We start from the raw sequence: 19,262 nt of genomic DNA on the forward strand, positions 1-19,262 counted from the left end.
AGATTGTTAACAATAAATTTGTGGAGCGGTTGAAAAACGAGTTTTAGTTACTCCAACCTAAGTATGTAAACTCCAGACTTCAACTGTATAGGCTAGATGTTCTTATTTAAGATGTCTGAGAAATCATTGCACATGAAACAGTGAATTATCAAAGCAATTAGAGACAAGGCAAACAAGAACCCAGTCAGAAATGTGTCCTATTCTTTTTTTTATTTCTTTTTTATCGTGGGCTGGAACTCTTTATATGACATTGTGTGGTGTTGATTGTGTTTGTTGCTGTAAAAACAATAGTCCAGTCAAGCACTGAGAAACAAATTTGAGCCTTTATTGGAATGTTGTAAGGCATTAAATACACAAATCCCATTTTTTTTTGATAATTTGGCATTTAATTTAAAAAAGGAAAAGGCTAACAATACTGGTCCTACAGTCACTCTCTTTCAATGTCATCATAATTATTTTATGAATAGAGTTCTCTTTTCTTTCTTTCACTGCAATATAGAAGAGGAAATCTGGAATGGTCGAAAATAAAAGCAGAGGCGTGTTAATGTAGAATTAAAAGGGAAATAGCAAGGACAGACATGGGTAGAATAATGAGGGAGAGAAAGTATTCTAACTTAAAAAAATACTGTGTATCAAAGCTGCATTGTGGGTTAAAATGGTCACTTGCTGATACTGGTATGCATTTACATTTTTCTCCCCGGATATCCCAAGTTTTACATATAAAAAACCTTTGTATGAAATATAAACAAGCTCTTGCTGTGGTACATAAAGTGAAGTGCATTTGAAGCAGAAAAAAAAAATATGTAAAGGAGACATTAATATGTTCTATAACCTTGCCATGATCAACAATAGCTTGAGTTGCCAGATATTCCCTGGACTCAAGTTCTACAAACATAAATAATGTTTTATGACTTCTGGTTTTATTAATCATCATCAATGTTATTGTCGTCATCATCGTCACCATCAAATCCCCCACCACCATCCCGCTTTCAGTATGTTGCTCGACAGATCCGGAAATTATATTTTATTGTTTTGGTTTAGAAACCATATTTCCCTCATTTTGGAAAATGAAACAAAAAAAACAAAAAACATTTCCAATAAATTTTCCAGCCGGACTGTGTTTGGTCTGGTCTCTTTTTTTCCTTTTTTAAAATTCTGTATCGCCTTCTCGTTCTGTACAATGAACGAGCAATCAAAAATCGCTAACGCACCAACCCTGACCCGCGGCATCCCCCTCCCAAACCCACCCCCTATTCTCCCATCCCAACCCATCTAACCATTAGATATTGGAGGGCCACAGTTAAGACATGACTCCGAACACAGGGTTGTGACGACAGATGCTAGGCCCAATCTCCTCATAGTCCTTTTTGGTGTGGCATACCTGGTAGAACTCAGGCTAGAAAAGAGAAAGCAATGTGTTGACATTTGGCATATTTGAATAAAATAGAAAAAAATAAAAGTTGAAAACAAATTATCTTAATTTTTTTTTTTTTTTTTTTTTTAAACAGAGTCAAAGAGTGTGGGTTAGAGTTTTTCATTCTCTTTATCTTATAAGACATGTTTAAGATGCCCGTCTCTACCATACAAATCAAAGGACGTTCCGTAAAAAAATATATATATCTAGACTAAAAGCATTTAATGCTGTGCTGTAAAATGTCAGTGATGACACAACCCACTTTACAGTCACAACCTACAGTACCGGAGTTCCTGTTCTAAAAAGGTGTTATTCAGTTGACTCATCATGACTAATGCAATGTTGTAAACTCGCAACAATCACAATGAACATCATCAATGGATGCCCCTGATTACATTATGGATGATTCCCTTTGACATTGGAATTATACACAATTACTTTGGCATTTCAATCGGGTTACAAGGAAACTGGAAGGTAATATGCCCTTAAGAGTAAACACAAAATGGCAGTAATCATGCTGACAATGCAAATCACTGATATTCAGCTAAAGTGCTGACAGTAAACTTTTATTGCATTATCTTGGACTACATTCTAGGAAGGTAGTTATGCAGTTATGCAGATGGCACATAAAATATTTTCTGAATTACATTTAAAATCATTAAAATGGTTTTACTATGTGACAAGTTAGATGTTTCCTTATCATATGAATTTTGTTCCAAAGAACACGACAGAATTTCTACAATTCCACTTATAATACTGTTTTCCCGCACAGAATAGCAATACTTACAGTTGAGGCTAACATGGATCCTCCGAACCACACTGCATATCTCTGCATATGATGAGTGATGACTTGCACATCAATTGGTTTGGGCTGAAAAGGCAAAAGCAAAAACCAGAAATAAATCGATGTTAGGGATTTTTCTGGATCAAATAGGCGTGGCAATGGGCACGATCGGCGCGACTGAATTTTAGAGAAAATTTTAGAGGCCCCCATCTTGGCGGTGTAAAGCCAATTTAATGCAATTCTACACATTTAGCAAGTTTCAAAACTAATTTCCTGCTATTCCATGCATTTTGCCATGGCTAATGGTGTGTTCATTTGCTCAAAAATGACTAAATCAATAAGGCTAAATAGATTGTTTTTTAATTTTCGATTCCCGTGTGACTGTATAGCTTTAATTTTGATGATTGTTAGTTCTCATTATAATAATAATCATTTTTAAATAGGTCCATTATCTTTTTTACATACTGTGCATTCGGAAAGTATTCAAACCCCTTCACTTTTTCCACATTGTTACGTTTCAACCTTATTCTAAATATGATTCAATTGTTAGTTTTTTTCCTCAATCTACACACAATATCCCATAATGACAAAGCAAAAACAGATTTTTAGAAATGATTCCAAATAAACTCAAATATCACATTTACTTAAGTATTCAGACCCTTTATTGAAGCACCGTTGGCAGCTATTACAGCCTCGAGTCTTCTTGGGTATGACGCTACAAGCTTGGCACACCTGTATTTGGGGAGTTTATCCCATTCTTCTCTGCAGATACTCTCAGGCTCTATCATGTTGGATGGGGAGTGTCGCTCCTGCATTGTCTTGGCTTTGTGTTTAGGGTTGTTGTCCTGTTGGAAGGTGAACCTTTGCTACCAGTCTGAGGTTCTGAGCGCTATGGAGCAGGTTTTCATCAAGGATCTCTAAGTACTTTACTCCGTTCATCTTTCCCTCAATCCTGAATAGTCTCCCAGTCCCTGCCGCTGAAAAACATTCCAACAGCATGCTGCCACCACCATGCTTCACCTTAGGGACGGTGCCAGGTTCCCTCCAGACGTGACACTTGGCATTCAGACCAAATAATTGAATCTTGTTTTCATCACACCAGATAATCTTATTTCTCATAGTCAGAGTCCTTTAGGTGCCGTTTGGCAAACTCCAAGCGGGCTGTCACGTGCCTTTTACTGAGTAGTGGCTTCCATCTGGCCATTCTACCATAAAGACCTGATTGGTGCAGTGCTGCAGAGATCGTTGTACTTCTGGAAGGTTCTCCCAACGCCACAGAGGATCTCTGGAGCTCTATCCAGTTCTTGGTCACCTCCCTGACCAAGGCCCTTCTCCCCCGAGTTTGGCCAAAAGGCCAGCTCTAGGAAGAGTCTTGGTGGTTCCAAACTTCTTCCATTTAAGAATGATAGAGGCCACTGTGTTCTTGGGGCTCTTCAATGCAGAGATTTTTTGGTACCCTTCCCCAGATCTGTGCCTTGACACAATTGTGTCTCGGAGCTCTACGGACATTTCCTTCGACCTCATGGCTTGGTTTTTGCTCTGACGTGCACTGTCAACTGTGAGACCTTATGCCTGTCCAAATCATGTCCAATCCATGAAATTTACCCCAGGCAGATTTACCCCAGGTAGACTCCAATGTTTCTACTCCAATTGTAGAAACATCTCAAGGATGGTCAATGGAAACAGGATTCACCTGAGCTCAATTTCAAGTCTCATAGCAAAGAGTGTGAATACTTAGGTAAATAAGGAATTTTTACATTTTTATTATATTTTCAAACATTTTGAAAAAACAGTTTTCATTATGGGGTATTGTGTATATTGTGTGTAGATTGATGAGGAATGTTTGTATTTAATCCATTTTAAAAGGAGGCTGTAATGTAACAAAATATGGAAAGGGGAAGGGGTCTGAAAACTTTCCAAATGCACTGTACCTAATATCTGGATTTTATTTGTTTAAGTTTACACTGAAAGCATAAGGTCCAATGTAGCAATTTCTTTAAATCTCTATTATGAAATAATTTCTGGGTAACAATGAATTACCTTACTGGTTTCAATTAAAATAGTGAAAAAGTGACAAATTGTTTGTTAGCATAGAGCAGTGCTGGGGCATAGGAAACTAGCCGTTACTGGCAAAGGCTTGGAACTCTTTCTTATTGGTCTATTAACTAAGTCTTTTAAAAAAGCTCTAACATTAAAATAACATTTTCACAGTATTATTCCAACCTCAATTTGATATAAAACACAAGTTGACTGCACTGGGCCTTTAATAACGTTTTAAAAATGTTTGGAATTAGGCATCCCAAAAAAATCACTTTAGCCCAAGGATTTCAATAGCTGAAAAGTCTCTGGATGATACATTTCTCTGCCAAAACAGTAGCTGGTTACAAGCTCTGACTAATAACAGTAGGGATTCAGAGCTTGACGGGACCAGTTCTGTAAGGAAACAGGAACAGCTCTCGTAAGGTTACCATAACTAGGTACTGCTCTCACCTTGAGCTTGCCCCCACTCAGCTCCTCACTCATCTTCAGCCTAGCGTCCACAGTCCTCTTCAGGTCCCTCTGCAGGCGCCGCCCAAAGTCCCTGAACATGGTGGAGCCGCCTGACAGAACAATGTTCTGGAGAGGAACACAGTGGGACGTGTCAAATATTGTGGCAAATAAAGAGGGTTCAACTCGTTCACACGCACATACAGAACATTTTGATATTGAAAGGAGTTGCAGACCAGAGAGCTGATAAGTCTGTTCAAGTCAAATCCAAAATGCTTATTGGACATTAATGGGATGTGGTTTTAACCAAGATATATGTAGTTCCAGGGATAGGGTTACCTTGTAAAGAGGACGTCTGACATCAATGGGGCAGTTCTGGATAACCTCGTCCACAACTTCGGAGATGGGCTGGGTGAAGTCAGGATTGGCAAACTGGGGGAATTTAAGGAAGAGTGAAGGGAGAAGAAAAGTATGAGAGAAAGAATTTATAATTTTATACACATCCACGTTCACAGAAACATATCTTTAAGAATATCTTAACCATTTTAAAAGATGTCTATCTCCATTATTCACTCCGGCCCCTGCAGCCCTGATCTGCACAACTCCTCTTCTGCCTGTAATTTGTGATTATAGGACATTGTAGGACAGGGTTCCCCAACTGCCCACCCCACATTTTTGGTGAAAAAATATATATATTTAAAAATGTTTATTGTTGAATATAAAACTAAAAACACCAGAAAAATCAGCTCCAAGTGATTTACATTTTGGAAATCTGTTCCAAAGTACTCCCACACATAAGAGATACAAGTAACTGCCAAATAAAGAAAACACCTAAATAAAGTGTCTTAAAAGGGCAAGTGACAACAGCTTCAATGCACATTGGCATAGATTTTACAAGTGTCTGGAACTAATGGAGGGATGAGAAAATTCTTCGACGGGAAATTCTACTATTTGGTGTTTTGTTGATGGTGGAAAACGCCGTCTCAGGCGCCGCCCCAGAATCTTCCATTAGTGAGAAATTGGGTTGAGATCTGATGACAGACGGTCATGCCATATGGTTTACATTGTTTTCATGCTCATCAAACCATTCAGTGATCATTAGTGGATGTGGGGGCATTGTCATCCTATGAGAACATAGCCATGGTAGCCAAAATAATGTCCTGCTCAACATTTTTAAACATGACCCTAAGCATGATGGGATGTGAACTGCTTAATTAACTCAGGAACCACACCCTGTATCCCTCGTTTACTTTACTTTTGCAGGTAAGAAAGAGTACATGTGATCGTATACAAATGTAAGCCAGGTTTTAAATTATGATTTTTTTTTGTCAAATATTTTATCTGTTGGGGCTTCTTGCGGTCAATTTGCAGTCTACAAATTATTTGCAATTATGTTCCGGCCGCATACCATCTGCTCAAGAAGAAATCGACCCGCGGCTGAATCTAGCTGATGATCCCTGATCCCTGATTCTACTTATGATGGTCTTACCACAAATGTTTAGCTACTGTAACCTAGGACCTATAGGTCAGAGTTAACATTATGCTAATGTTCGATGACACTGAAGAGAACATTTCCCACTCATGGTATGCTAGTCTAATTAGCATAGCGCTAACCTCTTGCTATAAAGCAGTTTAACAGCATAGTGATAACTGCTTACCTCTGGGTGGAAGAAGATCTCAGGGCCAAGGAAGCGCTCGTAGCCCACGTCGACAGTGAACTCCTTCTTGCTGATGTTGTTAATTCCAGTGTACTGCTTGATCCACTTGGAGCCATCCGTGTCGTACTTGTTGAACTCTTTCACTAGGTCAGGACACACGTAGCTGAAACGCTCCTGGTGGAAAAATACATGTATTTTTTATTTAACCTAGGCAAGTCAGTTGAGAACAAATTCTTATTTACAATGACGGCCTACCCCGGCAAAACCCGGTCGATGCTGGGCCAATTGTGCGCCGCCTTATGGGACTCCCAATCTCGGCTGGATGTGATACAGCCTGGATACAAACTAGAGACTCTAGTGACGCCTCTTGCACTGAGATGCAATGCCTTAGACCGCTGCGCCATTCGGGAGCAAGGTGTGGAGGACAAAGCGTGAGTGGATGCTGAAGTACAGTGTAACTGGTTACATACTGTACGTTACATTCTGTAGGGTCAGTGTGGTCCACAGAACTTACAGAGCTGGACTGAAACTTTTTTTAAAGTTCAATAGTAATTTATCTCCATTTATTTTGTTTTAGTACACATGTTTAAAGGTCTTTGATCTTGGTGAGCAATACAACTCAGGAAGTAATTCATTCCACAGTATCTCTAGAGAGAAATCAGATCAAGCCCGAAATGGGCGATGTAGTAGGGAGTTGTAGTTTCCAACAGGCCAATACTCTACATTGTTAGTGCAGAAAATGTGGTAATTTACTTACAATGACCCTAATTAATTGTGTCTGGTCTGGGTTTCTTTTACACGTGCTAAGTTAGTTTAGGGCAGACACAAAAAGGGAGAGAATAGACAGAAAATGTGCAATCGAGAGGGATAGAAAGCGTCGCCTGAAAATACCTGATCTAAGTGATTGATAGCTGGTATTCAGCAGTCATAAAAGTATGTCTTATTTTCTTTGAAGAACTACTAAAATAGTGATTACTTGTGATACGCGGTAATGAAGTCATGAAGTGGTGTATTGCTGTATTCTGTGTTGTTACAGCATTCAACCCACATAATGCATAGTGCATTTAATGTTTTAAAACATGTAATCGAACCAAAACCATTAATTTGCTCAACACTAGTACCTGCATGATTCCGTCCCTGTTTTGACCATGATTTTGGCCCTAATTACATTCTAAATTATTTTAAGACTTTCCAACAACACAGGACTCCACTTAAAACAATTCTATAAAACACAGATTTTGGTAGAGACAAATGCAAATGATTGGACAGCTATTTTTTAAGAGCAAGAACATAGCATACAAATCAAGCTACCAATTGCAGTCAGTGATCAAGTCTGTGGGATGAAAAGAGTGTATGTTTGCCTCGGGTTGAAAAACAATGACCTTCAACAGTACGCCCAAAAAGGATTTAGGTGAGCCTTTCAATAAAAATGTACTGCTTTGGATCAAGAAGGGAAGGGAGGTGAATCCCAATTGATTCTGGTGAAAACAAGGGGCAATTTACAAGCTTGGGGTTAATGGGAACACCACACACCCTTTGAACCACCTGGGGAGTGTCACACCCTTTGAACCACCTGGGGAGTCAAGTCCTCCATCTTGAAGTGTAAACTTAAACAATCAAAAACAGAACTGCATCTGTGTTCCACATTTCAAACTACCTTACAAAAGAGAAGACTGAACATCAAGTGATGTTCTTAGCAGGAGGTATTAAACTTACAGGGTAAAACAATGGCGCCACCTAGTGTTATAGTCAAACTACAGACACGGTCAGAATTACACATTTCCAATTGTAGACATCTTGGTTCATTTATTTCTTCATTTATATTTCAGAAAAAAATCAGAATTGTGTTAGCAATGTTCAAATACTCAGTCAACTTCCAATGCAAACAGTTACAAAATCTGAACTGGGTGAGTGGTGGTAGAGGAATGCTGTTGGGGCGCATACCTTCATTGAATGAAAGTGCTGGACAATAATGAGAGCGGTAGACTAGTTGTTGGAGAAAGACAAAGCAGTGGGACTTCTGCCAAAGTGGTCGGACGAGGACCCAGGACCAGAGTGACAAGTGTTATGATGCAGTAGCGCGAGTTATGAGTAACTGTCTGACTGTTGTTATCAAGCCAAGCTAGTATGCTACTGCAATGTAGACTTCACCTTGTAAATCGCACCCCAAAACAGTTCTTGTGAAAGCAGAAGATATTTTGTTGAATTCTCACAAAATGGCTTAGGGAACCGCAACAGAGTACGTTATTCCTGTGTGAAAATGCCCTTAGGCAACACAGGATAGTTTCAATTTAAAATCAACATTCTGGAAAACCTTGCCTCAGAGAACCCGGGATACGGTTGAGAATTTGGTCTAGGATTGGCTCCTTGACTGTACTATGAACCACAGTGGTTGGTGAGTGGAGTAGTGGTTGACGGGAAACATAGTTCACTGTGACCTACCTTGACTGCCTTGGCCGTTTCCAGGGACTGCTCTGGGGGGATGCCCACCTCCCGCTCCCTCAGAAGCTGCTGGGTGAAGTAGGTGATGTCACGACCCGCGATGGGGATGTGCTTTATACAGCTGCCGATGACGTAGCCCTCAGCCTACAGCAACACAAAAAGAAAGATGGTTCAGAGCTCACAATTGTCTAGGGTGAGGTGACATCACAGCATATAAGAATAAATAGGTCAAAGTAGATGCACGTGTTTAAATAACGCTCATGCCAGATCTACACCATTGTGCTGAACTAAACCGTACTGTGCTGGCCTGGATATTTTCTTTTCAACATTGTCCTTTCCAGCAACTATGGTGGATGTGTAGTCAAGCCAGCCCAGTCTAGTTCGGCTCAGTAGTTAGAAAAAAGGGATCAGTTAATATATAACTGACTATTCTTTTAGCAACATTGAAGGCATATTTTTCTATCATAGATGCTCACATCCTGAATTATGTTTGGCTGACTTTCTGTATGTTAAGCAGTGGCTTGTACATCCTACAAGATGCTGACTTACATAACGTGTACACTGTCCACATAACGTGTGTTCTTGCAATACATTTACTTGCCAGGCAATTGCTCCTGTATCTAAGGCTGTGTGTCAAAAGCATAGTGGCCTACTTTGATAGTTGCCTTCATCTGAACTGATTGAAAAGAAATGGACAAGAGAAAATACTGAACAAAAATAAACACAACATGTAAAGCGTTGGTCCCATGTTTCATGAGCTGAAATAAAAGATCTCAGAAATGTTCCTTACGCACAAAGCTCATTTCTCTCACATTTAGTGCACAAATTTGTTTATATCCCTGTAATTACTCCTTTGCCAAGACAATCCATCCATCTGACAGGTGTGGCATGTCAAGAAACTGATTAAATGGCATGATCATAACACAGGTGCACATGGGGCTTGGGACAATAAAATGGGCACTAAAATGTGCAGTTTTGTCACAGAATAATGCCAGAGATGTCTCAAGTTGAGGTAGTGTGCAATTGGCATGCCGACTGCAGGAATGTCCACCAGAGCTGTTTCCAGGTAATTGAATGTTCATTTCTCTACCATAAGCCGTCTCCAATGTCATTTTAGAGAATTTGGCAGTATGTCCAACTGGCCTCAAAAACAACACCAGCCCAGGACCTTCCCCAGGACCTCCACATGCAGCTTCTTATCCTGCGGGATCGCCCGAGACCAGCCACCCAGACAGCTGATGAAACTGAGAAGAATTTCTGTCTGTAATAAAGACCATTTGTTGGGAAAAAACTAATTCTGATTGGCTGGGCCTGGCTCCTCAGTGGCTGGGCCTGTGCACTCCAAGACCCATCCATGACTGCGCCCCTCCCCAGTCATGTGAAATCGATAGATTAGCTCCTAATGAATTTATTTACATTTACTCATTTCCTTATATGAACTGTAACTCAGTAAAAATCGTTGAAATTGTTGCGTTTATATTTTTGTTCAGTATAGATTTCTTTAGTAACAGGCAAAGGAGGCCACTAAGAAGTATTGAGACACATGCAGGATCGGGGGTCTGGCTGAGGGAGCCTTTCGCTGGGACTATGTTTGTGTTCAGTATGACACGCAGTAGAAAAACATTTAGCAATGGAACACAACAATCTGTGTTCTTATTGGACAAGTTTAGGTTGTACATCCGTCTCTGTTTAAAAAAAAAATCCTTATACCCTCTGGGTGTTTCTCAATATGCATACTACCATGACTCCACACTCATGCTCAGAGTGCATTCTCTCGACCACGTTCTCTTGAGTACATTCTTGTGAGGATGAGTGTAGAGAATGCATAAAACAATATGAAGCACACACTCCCCCTACTGTATTACCTCACACTTCATCTCCCCATTCACTGAGCCTTCTTCCAAGATATACACAAAGCAAGTGTTTTACTTGATAATTATCAGCTAGATACAGTGCATTCAGAAAGTATTTAGACCCCTTCCCCTTTTCCACATTTTGTTACGGTAGAGCCTTACTCAAATATTGATTACATTTGAAAAAATCCTAAACACAATACCCTATAATGACAACGCGAAAACAGGTTTTTAGAAATTAAAATATTAAAAAACAGAAATACCTTATTTACATAAGTATTCAGACCTTTTGCTATGAGACTCAAAATTAAGCTCAAGGGCATCCTGTTTCCATTGATCATCCTTGAGATGTTTCTACAACTTGGTTGGAGTGCATGTCAGAGCAAAAACCAAGGCATGTGGTCAAAGGAATTGACCGTAGAGCTCCGAGACAGGATTGTGTCGAGGCATAGATCTGGGGAAGTGTACAATTTTTTGGGGGCTGCATTGAAGGTCCAAGAACACAGTGGACACCATCATTCTTAAAAATGGAAGAAGTTTGGAACCACCAAGACTCTTCCTAGAGCTGGCTGCCCAGCCAAACTGAGCAATCGGGGAGCCACTACTCAGTAAAAAGGCACATGACAGCCGGCTTGGAGTTTGCCAAAAGACACCTAAAGGACTGTTAGACCATGAGAAACAAGATTCTCTGGTCTGATGAAGCCTAGATTTAACTCTTTGGCCTAAACGCCAAGCGTCACGTCTAGAGGAAACCTAGCACCATCCCTACAGTGAAGCATGGTGGCAGCATCATCATGCTGTGAGGATGTTTTTCAGCAGCAGGGACTGGGAGACTAGTCAGGATCGAGGGAAAGATGAACAGAGCAAAGTACAGAGAGATCCTTGATGAAAACCTGCTTCAGAGCGCTCAGAACCTCAGACTGGGGCGAAGATTCCCCTTCCAACAGGACAATGACCCTAAGCACACAGCCAAGACAACACAGGAGTGGCTTCGGGACAAGTCTCTGAATGTCTGAGTAGCCCAGACAGATTTCTAAAAACCTGTTTATACTTTGTCATTATGGGGCATTGAAAAAAGTCAAGGGGTTCTGAATACTTTCAGAATGCACTTTATATGAATCGTAATAATGTAGGTAACCAGATAGTTTAACTGGCAAAAATGACCTAAAACTAATATTATGCAAGATAGCCATGAAGAATTTAACCTCTGGCTAGCTAACAGTACTAGTAGCTAGCCTATTTGACTTATTATGGGCTTGCGATCTATGGTACGTAGGCAGATAAACATGCCAAAATTAACACAGTATTTATTTATTAACGTATCAAGATAAAATATTGTAGTCAAGCAACATATGAGATGTGAATAGGCAACATTTCTCTCCTTGTATTTTCTCTCGCTTAAACTCAAATAATGGCCGAAATTGATTTAAATAAATTTTGCATAATTTTTTGCGTGGTTGCGTCATATTTCTTTGCATACTTTCCGTTGAGTCTTGCATCTATGCATGCTTCAAAATATGTACAAACGGAGTACGCATTTGAGAAGTGCCCTCCATGCTCCGTTTCGCATACTTTAATTTGGACTAATACTCCGACCCTCCCGTGAGCACAGTAGTATGCATTTTGAGAAACACTGTGTGTGTGTGTGTGTGTGTGTGTGTGTGTGTGTGTGTGTGTATAGCGTGTGTACATGAGTGAATGTGTGTAATAGATCAGTCTTTTCTGTCAGACGTGATAAGGCTTTCCTCAGATCAGGTGTGTTTGTCACTCACCACAGGGATAACGTGGGTGACTCCGTCTCCGCTGTCGATGACCGTCCCTGTCAGTGTCCTCTCCCCCACCTGTCTGGATGTCCAGGAGGCAGCCAGCGCCAGGACAGCCTTGGGTATAGAGAACACAAGGTCAATATGACGCCATTGTAAAACAACAGTAAAACAACACTGAGGGTGTCCATGATGTCATTGACCACATTATTTAAACACAACATTAAACAGCAGGGGGCAGTGGCAGTGAGGAAGTCTGTGTTTTACATAAAAGCATAAAGGCTGTGTGTGTGTGCAAGTGTTTGTTTCTGATAGATATAAATAGTGTTCCCAGGGATGATGAGGCCATACCTGCACTGCAATGTAGAGCCCAGGGACGTTGAAGGACTCAAACATGATCTCTGCTGTATACTCTCGGTTCTCTGGTGTGTTCAGAGGAGGCTCTGTCTGCAAGAGGACACCACAGTACTGGGAGTTAGACTTCAACACAGACACACTAATCCAACCAGCATCAGATTTATTAACAACCACATCACCCTCAATTACAGATAAAAGTCTATGCTATGTACCTACAGAAAAGGTTTTAGTTACAATGTATTACAACAGCCTTAGTGTTCCCCCTACATTAATTTATCAGCACCTTAAAATTGAATTTTTTAATTTTTATATTTTTATTCTCCTGAGACGCGCTTTTAAGATCAGAGTAACAACTTACATCAGACCGTCCAAGAAACCTCCAGATAGCGAGCTTGTAAACCTGGAAGTGTTGCCAACCCTATTAATAGACGTATAGATGTATGCCCCAGAAAGACCCAAGGTTTTTAGCCCACTGTTATAACCATTTCGTTTTAGTTCCCTTCACTGGGTGTTCTATTTCACTTGGCTCACAGTGCTGATATAGTCCTACTTCCTCAAGTGTACTAGCATTCATGACAGCACTTTTAATCCAGGGGTGCACAACTCAGGACCTCCAGTTCCACAGACCCATTGGTTTTCATTTCACCCATCAGGTTGTAAAGAGAGCCCACCCTCTTTGACAAGTGTGCCCTCTATCCATCTGTATGGTGTCTTTCTATCCTGTAAATGTCCCATTTGGACCATGGTCCTCTTACCAACAGAAAGTAGTGGTCCTCAGGCTCCGCCCTCAGGTACTTGAAGATCACCTGTTCCATGAACCTCTCCATCAGGTCCCAGTCCTCGACAATGCCATGACGGATGGGCCACTGTGGGCGAGAGGTCAAAGGTCAATCACACTGGCAAACATACAGGGCCCGGTTTGAGGCATGTGTCGATACTGATATGATCAAAAGACATCGGTGTTCTCGGATCAGCTTTCTCCATTAAAATCTTACCTTAACATTCAAATTATTCCACAATACTGATGAAGGATCAGCTCCGAAAAACATATATAATCCCTGGCTGCAAATATTGAGGTGGGTTATTCTAATGCTTACCCCACAATAATGCACTAAAATCAAGATTTGGCACACTACTGCCCACGTGTTGAAGCAAAATTAAACAGTAGTCTACAATTAGCAAAATATAACTCAATTGAATGAACATGAAATTGATTTGAATAATAATAAATTATACATCCTATAATGTAGTATATTTATCTTTTAATGCAGTCATCTCGGTTTTCATTTGAAACATCTTTTCATCCATCTCTTGTTCGTAACAATTTCGAAGACATTGGCAACTTCGAACTCATAGTTAACTTCTTTGTGAAGCTACCAGTGGTCACAGAGAGACAAACATTTTGATTCTATGTTTAGTGGATCTCATCTGTGTATAAAGTGACTCCGTAGGAGGAAAAAACGCATATAATGACACACTTAGCTGTTCTACGAGAGGTCTGAGGTAGTCGGTAAATAACAAGCATTTTCAAGTGCTACGTTAGTAACGATGGTTTTTGAAAACAGCTTAGAGATTTAACGATGCTCCTATGAAGGTTCTAACTATGAAAGCAGCCTTAATACACTTTTGGGAAACTAGGCCTTGGCTTGTAAATTACTTTGCGACTAAGTACACCAACATACATTTTAGTGCATGGTTGAATGACACATCAAGTACAAGAGTAGGCCTGCATGGCCTAGTAGCACATAATGTGCACTAACAAACATTGAGTGCATTGCGTAGTGACAAATAGTCATGTGAAATGAGAGTGACTGGCCGTTGACAGACACCTCTCTGGTGCAGTATACTGGTTTCCGTATTTCCTTGGAATAGGTATCTTTGAAATGCACAGTATGCAAGTTCACATGACAACTTGTAGGCCATTTGTCATGTTCAATTGGTAGGTTTGTACTTTGTATTGGTCACATACAAATGGCTCTTCAGGGCTGTCATGTTTGGCATTGGACAGGTTAGCTTGTGGTATATGTGAGTTTTACTATACTGTATTGGGTGGCCCTGTAGCCTTTTTGAGTCATGGGTTTGGTACCTTTGTGGCATAATTGGGCTTGTCTATCCCCTCATCGCCGATGAAGAAGTCCAGGTCGTCCACCCCCTTGACCGTCCTTGATCCAACCTTGGCCGACTCTTTGATTGCAATACCTGGTAGGGATGAGAGACGGATGGAGGAAGAAAGAAACACACAGAGACAGAGAGAATCAATTAGACTAAGGCCGTGTTTGATGAAAGGGCTTAAGACACAAATCCAGTCAAACACCAAGTGCAAGAGTGACCTACAGTATGCCCTCACTGTTCACTATCCAGCCTTGTATTTCCAAAGCATTGCCCCAAAGAGCTCTAAAATAGAAAAACAGGCCTGAAAATACTTTCAGCATCAACGATATCAGATCATAACCTAGACTCTTTGAAACCGTGTTAGGGCTCTGCTTATTAAAATTACTTTTGTCTAGGCAACAGTTAGCCTATCCTCAATGTGAGGTGAATGGAAACATATACCCACATGACGGAACAATGAACTGTGGCTCTGTGTTCCCTGCATACCCCAGCTTAGTGTATCTGAAAGAGAGAAGGCACACCATTAGATTGAACATCACTTGATCACATTTTTTTGTATGGGTGACACTTTGTAAAAGGAGAAAATAATACAAATTGATTAGCAGGCATAGCCTATATTTTGGTTAGGCCTAGCTTCTGTGATTTGTATCAATAAAACCCCTGTTCTTCCACAGATCAGTATAGTGCCAACAACTGCAGCTCAACTCTGAATAGCCTACCCTTCAATAGGAATAGTGTAAAAGGGCATTTGGAATCTAAGGGGCTATTCATACATTTCCCCAAATCCACCACTTTGAGTAGAAATATTAGCATAGCATCATCCTACAACTGTTCAGAGTGCCAGAAGTGTTTCGCAAATAAGGTTCACTTACACACGGCTAAAGCCTTATCGCAGAACGATAAGCTGCATACAACAGTTAAGTTTGTGTTTACTGTAAATGGGTAGCCTAGAAATCTCAGCCCAAGAGAGCTCATCGTAGTTGAAACATAACCTACTACTATAAGGATATAAGACACATTGCCTGAGATGCTTTTCAATACCATCGTTTCAGTGCAGTAGGTTAGCCTATAGAAAGTAAGCCTAGTTGCTTTTAAGTCCTATTTTAACCGTATTGTAAATATAACAAGGCCTACCCAATGAGTGAGGAATAACAGAGCTGGTAAGGATTAACATTTTAGTAGCTGCACGTGGAAGACACACAAAAAAATAGGCTTGGGGCTTCATTCCACAGAACAGTCCTAGCTTGTCTAGGGCAGCTACCTGCTTCAACAAGCCTGTTTCACTACACTCTTAGCAGTGGACATAACCACAGGAGTGCTCAAATACAAATCGATCCTCAAGCCCTCCTCACTGAGAGGATCAGATAAGTATAGCCTACAAAATATGACAATGCTTAGGCAACATCCATTCAGTATTCTTAGAAATAGGTCTCTGAAAGTGCCTAAAATGGAGGGTAGGGAATAGAGGTTGATTTGGGATTGGGCATTAGGCCTAGGCAAGGCCTGAAATGTAAGCTAGGCTACCTTATTGTAGTCTTTCTTCAAACACAGCAATGTGAATCATGGTCTGGTATAGGCCAAGTTTGAATAATGATAATGGCCTTACTGTGTGAAATCAAAACTGTTTGCTGAGTATGATAAGCAAATTTCGACTCCACCATAGCCCCAGGTACTACACTTAGCTGCAAGCCTGGCCTGTAACACCTGCATTTGAAACATTTGTTTAGACCAAAACTGACCCCTACAAAAGAAAAAAACATACAGTAGCCTACATAAAACAGTAGCTCTTCACAGACCTCCCAACAAAACTGTTATAGAGAAGTGAACAAAATAAGCAGTACAATAACTCTGCTGCTCCATTTCACTGTTGAGTTCTAAGAATAGCGGCCCACTTGTGCTTGAGGTAAGAGGATGTAGAGTTCAGTTCAAATATTTTGGCTGTCGTGAGCATGACTCATGAGCTGTGTGGTGGTGTAGCCTACTCAACCAGACTTCTGCTGGCCTGGTACTTTAGCAACTTGGCTTTTATAGCAGTTTCAAACATCTGCTCTACAAAGGAGTTAGCCTCATTCTCCATCCTCAGCTGTAGTTTTCCAGTCCTCCCTCCCAGTGTGGACCAGATGCACTAGCCTAACTAATAGCCCAAAGGGAGCGGGGAAGATAAGTGGAGAGGTATGTAAGGAAACATGCAGAGTGAAGAATTCAAATCTCTGTATGGATTGCAAACAACGTAGCATATTTAGTTAGGCAATAACCCCAACTATAGTATTAAACATAAATCTAGGTCTCGGCTATATCAAATGCCTACATTAGATATCGTTCCTTAGATTACAATCTGTGCATTAAGACAGCAAGTAAGAGTAACAATTAGGGCTGGGAAGCCGAAAATATATTATCACGATACTTAGGTACCAATATGATGTGTATTGTGATTCTCACGATTCTATATGCATTGCGACTCGATACTGTGAATTTATTGCGATTCGATGTTCCAAACATATCGCTCACCAAATGTTTGTTGCAGAGGGACAAGAGAGAGCCATGAGAAAACAAGTTTTGATCAGTCATGTAAATAAAAGGGCTGAAATCAAATTGGCACCCGATTTGATTAAAAAGAAGACGGAGAACAAGCTATGAAAGGAAAATACTGGAGTTTTGGTGCAGGTATAGTTGACTAGCGCAAAACTAATATTGCGATCACGTCAAAACGATATATCGTCAAAAAGCATATCCTGATACATAACTGAATCGGTTGTTCCCCCCCATTACTTGTAACGAAATGCACAAAAACATTATTGTCGCTGAATAACATTTACCAAAGTGATTAACTGCTAAAACACCCTTTATTTAACTAGGCAAGTCAGTTAAGAACACATTATTGCAGGCAACTAGAATGATGTGGTGTATTGCACAGCTCAATAATGAGGGATTAGTTTAGGTCCAACTGTTATTAATTCACTGGCTTAAAATAGATCTTGGGACGTGCAATCAGCATATTGGCATTTACAATATTTACAGATGATAAAAAAGGATGGGCATGAAGCAGAAGTATGCACAATCAAAACAAAGTGCTGTAGAACTGTGAGGTCACGCAAATGAGAATCCTCGAACTTTTCTATTGAATACAAACCAGTCTTTGTTATTCAGAAAATGATTAATGTATGGTTTCATTTGAGATGGTAAAGGAACGGCTAAATTTAGGAAATTAGAGAAGTATGCTAATAAAAAAAACATGTTCAGTTGCCGAAAACGACCATATATGGACTAAAAACCCTGAATGAGGAAGTCGACAATGTAGGAAGTCGCTCTGCGCATGCTCAAAGCCGGGCATCACTAGTAAGCAAGCACTGTACAATTACTTATGAAATGAATAGCATTAACGATACAAAATTAAACATGGAAGACCCTTTATACTGTCCATTCAAAGTATTTCCGAAATGCAATATATTAGATCCCCAGCAATGAAGAACAGATTGGGTGGATATGTTGTATTGAAAATGCCTTTCCAACAGGAAGAAAACATTTTGTGATGATGAAAGCAAATAGCAGGCGTATAGCTAGCCATCTAGTGAATACAGCATAAATGTATGTTAAACAGCAGTACAATAACAGCCTAATAAAAAACGTTAGTTTTGTAATAAATGGCCCAAGGTTACATTGATTCAATGTATTAGCAAGCTATAGCTAGCACACACACCCAGTTGCTGACAGCGATGGGCTCCGAGTCGGTGACACCCAAAATCTCGGTGCGCTGTCTGCAAGGCGGTCTAGTTTGAATAGCTTACCCTGTACCGCAGTCGACAACACACGCCGGTAATCGTCCTGCCATCTCGTGTGCTTCTGGTAATCACAAATGTTTTCTGTTAATCGATAGCTGTCTGTGTCGGCTGGAGGATATTGCAAACCGTCCACAGGCGGAAACCTGAACCTGCACAAAGTACAGTTTCTAACGTTACTTCCGCAATCGGTCTAGGGCAGGCAAGATGGCTGACGCCGGGGAGCGCTTGAGTGAAGCAGGCAGAGTCAGCTTCACAGCTGTCAATCACAGTGGCCCCTGAGAGTAAAGCATCAACACTGCCAGGGGAATAAAAAACGTGACTCAATAGGTGGTTGTGCCTAAATAAAATCCATCTAACTTTATTAGAACTAATAAAATAATATAATGCTGCAATGGTCAATACTGGCCTAGGGCACATCAATTTAAATGGAAACATTTTCTGGACCAGGATTGAGATCAAATCCAAAATTTGAGTTTTACAGTGCTATAGAATTAACCGAGTGCATTCTTATTCAAATATGCATTAGACAGCCTGAAATTCATGAATCTACAGTATTATGTCAACATACACTTAATTTCCTTCCAAATGATCTATGTTGCCATATACTGATGTG

At 40.4% G+C, this 19,262-nt stretch overlaps 1 protein-coding gene across 1 annotated transcript; it reads right to left on the bottom strand.

Moving 5' to 3' along the window:
• Nucleotides 1–304: 304 nt before the first annotated feature.
• Nucleotides 305–18,865, bottom strand: LOC139380422 (actin-related protein 3-like). The gene is made up of 12 exons (XM_071123081.1): nucleotides 18,656–18,865; nucleotides 15,316–15,371; nucleotides 14,845–14,957; nucleotides 13,514–13,624; nucleotides 12,753–12,848; nucleotides 12,411–12,518; nucleotides 8,786–8,929; nucleotides 6,344–6,517; nucleotides 5,025–5,117; nucleotides 4,689–4,814; nucleotides 2,202–2,285; nucleotides 305–1,396 (listed from the first exon to the last, which is right to left on the bottom strand). The coding sequence occupies exons 1-12, from the start codon at nucleotides 18,697–18,699 to the stop codon at nucleotides 1,301–1,303; spliced, it is 1,245 nt and encodes a 414-aa protein (XP_070979182.1). The 5' UTR covers nucleotides 18,700–18,865; the 3' UTR covers nucleotides 305–1,300.
• Between the last annotated feature and the right edge of the window lie 397 nt (nucleotides 18,866–19,262).

Source organism: Oncorhynchus clarkii, chromosome 22, assembly GCF_045791955.1.
Source record: "Oncorhynchus clarkii lewisi isolate Uvic-CL-2024 chromosome 22, UVic_Ocla_1.0, whole genome shotgun sequence".
NCBI lineage: Eukaryota > Metazoa > Chordata > Actinopteri > Salmoniformes > Salmonidae > Oncorhynchus > Oncorhynchus clarkii.

Excerpts from the sequence above, each read along its gene's own strand:
- LOC139380422 (XM_071123081.1), bottom strand. The coding sequence starts at position 18,699 with ATGGCAGGACGATTACCGGCGTGTGTTGTCGACTGCGGTACAGG. Across the intron at positions 4,815-5,024 it reads TCAGACGTCCTCTTTACAAG|AACATTGTTCTGTCAGGCGG; the intron begins GTAACCCTATCC and ends GTTCCTCTCCAG. Across the intron at positions 2,286-4,688 it reads TGAGTGGGGGCAAGCTCAAG|CCCAAACCAATTGATGTGCA; the intron begins GTGAGAGCAGTA and ends TTGCCTTTTCAG.